Source organism: Castanea sativa, chromosome 5 (genome assembly GCF_040712315.1).
Source record: "Castanea sativa cultivar Marrone di Chiusa Pesio chromosome 5, ASM4071231v1".
Classification (NCBI taxonomy): Eukaryota; Viridiplantae; Streptophyta; class Magnoliopsida; order Fagales; family Fagaceae; genus Castanea; species Castanea sativa.
The window spans coordinates 47,963,339-47,967,397 of record NC_134017.1 but is presented as its reverse complement, the minus strand read 5'-3'; the positions used below and the strand labels follow the sequence as shown (position 1 = coordinate 47,967,397).

The following is a 4,059-nucleotide window of genomic DNA, read 5'->3' as shown; positions in this document are numbered from 1 at the left end:
CTTCACGCATGGGCTTGGCCTAGAAAGAAGTACCATAAGTATTCTGACTTTCGGCCCAGACATGGGCCCTAGGCTTACTGGGGTTGAATTTTTGGTGGGCCCAGTTCGGCCAATTTGGTAGGCTATTTAATGGGTTTTTTAGTTGCGTTTCATGGATCCAAATTTTTTCCAATTCGAGAAGAAGAAGGATATACCAGACAGATACCATAGTAGTTGTTGTTTACTTGGTCCTAGGCATTAATTTAAATCTAATAAGATAAGGTCAATGAGATTCTCCTCAGTTACAAGCAATTTGAGTTAAAGAATTTACGCAAATGTCATTGGTCTGTTGCGCATCGAATTCTGCAGCCGATGACGGTGGAAAATTCACTAATGAGGACAGAGTCCAACATAAATAGGAGCTTCTCTGTCATTACAATAAATAAATATAGCAATATATATAATATCAGCATTAGGTTTATCTTTCTCAAAAAAAAAAAAAGGTTTATCTTTTGGTTGGCAAAATCAACATTATTTTTGTCAAAGCAACCTTTAAACTGCACAATGCCATTGAAGAGGTGTCATTTGATAGGTTTTAAAATATGTGAAGACAAATAGTAGTTAAACCGGTAAAGACATTTGGTTCACCTAATTGAATAAAAAAATGTGACAGAGTTGAACAATTACCAAGTTTTTGCAAAAATAAAGACCGCTTCTCCCATTCCTCTCTATAAATAGAGATTTCAATATTGCTACGTTTCTCATCCCTCACTCAACCAAGAATAGTATACCATAAAACATAGAGATAACCTCCTCAAATATAATGAAAGGTGTTTCTTTCCTTGCGACTATGGCCATTTTGGCCTTGGCATCCTCCTTTGTTTCTGCCTATGATCCTAGTCCTTTGCAAGACTTCTGTGTTGCAATTAATGACATCAAATCTGGTGGTATGTATAAAACACACTCTTAGTATTATTAGCAGTAGTAGTATTATCAATCAAGTTCTTTTGAGTTTATTATAAGTTCTTACATTAATAAAATTATGCCCCAACGGTTTTTTCCCCCTACATGACATGTTACAGTACATTGTTACACAAACATCTTATTTGCAACAATAACTAACTTTTCTTTCTTTGTGTAGTGTTCGTGAATGGAAAATTTTGCAAGGACCCTGCAATGGTCTCAGCGAATGATTTTTTCTTCTCTGGACTTAATATTCCCGGAAACACTGGAAACAAAGTCGGATCAAATGTCACTCTAGTGAACGTCGATAAATTACCAGGTCTCAACACTCTAGGCATATCTTTGGCTCGCCTTGACTTTGCACCATATGGCCTGAATCCTCCTCACACTCACCCTCGTGGCACTGAGCTCTTTGTAGTCATTGAGGGTACATTCTTAGTTGGATTTGTCACATCCAACCCAAACAAACTCTTCACCAAAGTTCTAAATAAGGGAGATGTCTTTGTATTTCCAATTGGACTCATTCACTTCCAATTCAACATAGGGGAGACTGTTGGTCTTGCCTTTGCTGGTCTCAGCAGCCAAAATCCTGGAGTGATCACCATAGCAAACGCAGTCTTTGGATCTGTTCCTCCCATTAATCCTGATGTTCTCATCAAGGCCTTCCAACTAGACAAGAATGTAGTTGAATATCTTCAAAAGGCATTCGCGCCAAGCTAGAATTCTGAAAAATCTATGAAATAGTGAGGGTGAACCACTATAAAGTTTGAATAACGTTTGTTTGGTTTTCCTTATTGTAATGTCATTTGAATAATTATTATCAAATAAAATGGTTTCTTACGATGCTTTTATGTATCATTGTGTCATTTGCAAGGCAATACAATTTGTGCAAGACTATATCTTGATTACACCTTGGATCTAAGACATTTGAACCCACAAATGTCTGTACTATTATATATAAACTAAACAATATTGTATTAAGAATAGACAAAAAGTTTTATTTTCATTTTAAAAAATGGCAAGCCAAATTGAGGGTTCAGTAGTACCTATTCTATGTCCAAAACCATTCCTAAAGGTAACGTTGAAGTTTTTTTTTTTTTTGTTACAATGCGGAAGAGGATTTTAAATCTTAGATGTCTTTGTTAATACTAAGATATGCTACTTGAGATACAAGGTTCTTGGCGTTGAAGAAATATTTTTGAGTACTCTTGAAATTGTATGAGTATGGACATTTGTGTTGTATTCATACCAAGGAAATATGAAAATGAATTATACACGATAAAGAAACGTCATATTTAAGCATTTGAATAAAATTATTTTTTATGCCCCATTTTTGATGTAGAAAATAATGGGAAAAATATACAAAACTCTTTGTGGTGGTCTACCTATGCATAAGTACGATGATGTTAACAGATAAAGCTTTTCATATTGCGCATGCTGGCTACCAAAATAATTGCTAATAAATTCAATTACCATTGATTTTTCATATCAATTAATGATTTTTGATGTAAGAGGTATACTTGAGTCATATCGAATATTAACTTACATGTTAAGGTATTAGTTGTAGAAACTTCATTTTGTACCCGTTAAGAAATTTTGGTCCCCGGCCCCAATGATGAGCTTGACATATGTCAACCAAGGGTATTTAAAGAGTTTACAATAGTTTGGACATAATTACAACTCAAAAGTGCTCAAATTGCGTTGAAAATTATTCTAAAAAAAATGACATTTTCTCATTGTTTTAACCATACCTTTTGATCCATAAATAATTTTTTAGTAGGGTTTATTTCATTGGAAAGTAGACATCCCGGGCTTCAATATGAACACAAACTTTTTCTAATTTAGATTTATATTCAGTGAATTAAGCTGGGCCATCAGAGCTGTCAAATCAGGGTTTTTGGGGAGCATGTGTATGCATGAATCATGCATGCACCATGCGCACGCAAGCCGATTTTCTGGGTTCCAGAACTTCATTTTTAAGGGGGCATAAAACATCATTCTTTAATGAGAGCCGGCCCTAGACATTTGGGAACATCCAAAGATCATTAAAAAGCCCTGAAAACCCTAATTTTAACTTATAAATACTCATCTTATGTGTCCAAGCAAAAGCCTAGCTAGAGAGAGTGATTTTTTGGCCTCCATCTTCTCTAAAACCCTATTTTCTATTTTCAAACCCCTAAGGTAGGGCCTTAGCTCGTTTGTTACAAAATTAAAACCTCTCTTTAGTTTGTTCTAAGGAAGAAAGTTTTCTTTCAAAATTGTTTTCTAAAACCCTTTCAAAACCTTTTGTTCTTGAGTTGTGATTACTAACAATTGTTATGTTCTTTGATTATCTCTGTCTTCTCCATCTAACCTTTGTTTTGTAGGCATGGGTCAATTAAACAATCTCAAATCTATGATTCTAAAGCAAGGTGAGTCTCTTTTCCATGATGTCCCACTTTGCTACATAGGATTCACATAATTCTTTGTTTAATACTATATTAAGTGTTCTTACTTGTTTTAGTTGATTTTATGATCTTTTTTTTGTTTATTAATCTGACTGTGGTTAGTATATTTTGTTTTTGTTCTCTTTTTTTTTTTTCTTTAGTTCTTAAATGATTCCTCTTAAGTTTGACATGTTTATTGAGTTAATTTTAGTTTAGTATAATTGTTTGTTTTGTTTCATGTTTGTTTGTTTATATTGATGTTTGTTATATTTTTTTATGTTAGTTTAGTGTTTAGGGTTCTAATATGCTTGTTTGATTTATATGTTTATATCTTTGGATGATTAAATCTATAAAAATGTAATTTTTTGAATCTGTGCTAAAGAATGCATACGCATCATCGAGTATGCGTGTGCATGGTTCAACCATGCGTACTTGTATTTGAGTATTCGTGCGCACCCCAAATTCAGATTAGGGCAAAATTCTTATTTTTGTTTATTTAGTTATTTTTCACATGATATTTGATTCTGTTTGACCATGTTTAGGTTAATTAATTGTGTTTAATTATTTTCCATGTTTGTTTGGATTTGTTTGTCATGTTTGGTTTATTTTATAATCTTTCCTTATGTGTGTGATTTAATTGTTATCTTTTCCTTTTTATAATATGTTTGATTATGTTTTATTTGTTTCATTT

The 4,059-nt window shown here is 33.2% G+C and overlaps 1 protein-coding gene across 1 annotated transcript; it reads left to right on the top strand.

Moving 5' to 3' along the window:
- The first annotated feature begins 736 nt into the window (after positions 1–736).
- On the top strand, positions 737–1,792 carry LOC142636499 (germin-like protein subfamily 1 member 16). Its single transcript, XM_075810745.1, has 2 exons — positions 737–926; positions 1,121–1,792. The coding sequence occupies exons 1-2, from the start codon at positions 803–805 to the stop codon at positions 1,660–1,662; spliced, it is 666 nt and encodes a 221-aa protein (XP_075666860.1). The 5' UTR covers positions 737–802; the 3' UTR covers positions 1,663–1,792.
- Positions 1,793–4,059: the final 2,267 nt, after the last annotated feature.

Excerpts from the sequence above, each read along its gene's own strand:
- LOC142636499 (XM_075810745.1), top strand. The coding sequence starts at position 803 with ATGAAAGGTGTTTCTTTCCTTGCGACTATGGCCATTTTGGCCTTGGCA. Across the intron at positions 927-1,120 it reads TAATGACATCAAATCTGGTG|TGTTCGTGAATGGAAAATTT; the intron begins GTATGTATAAAA and ends TTCTTTGTGTAG.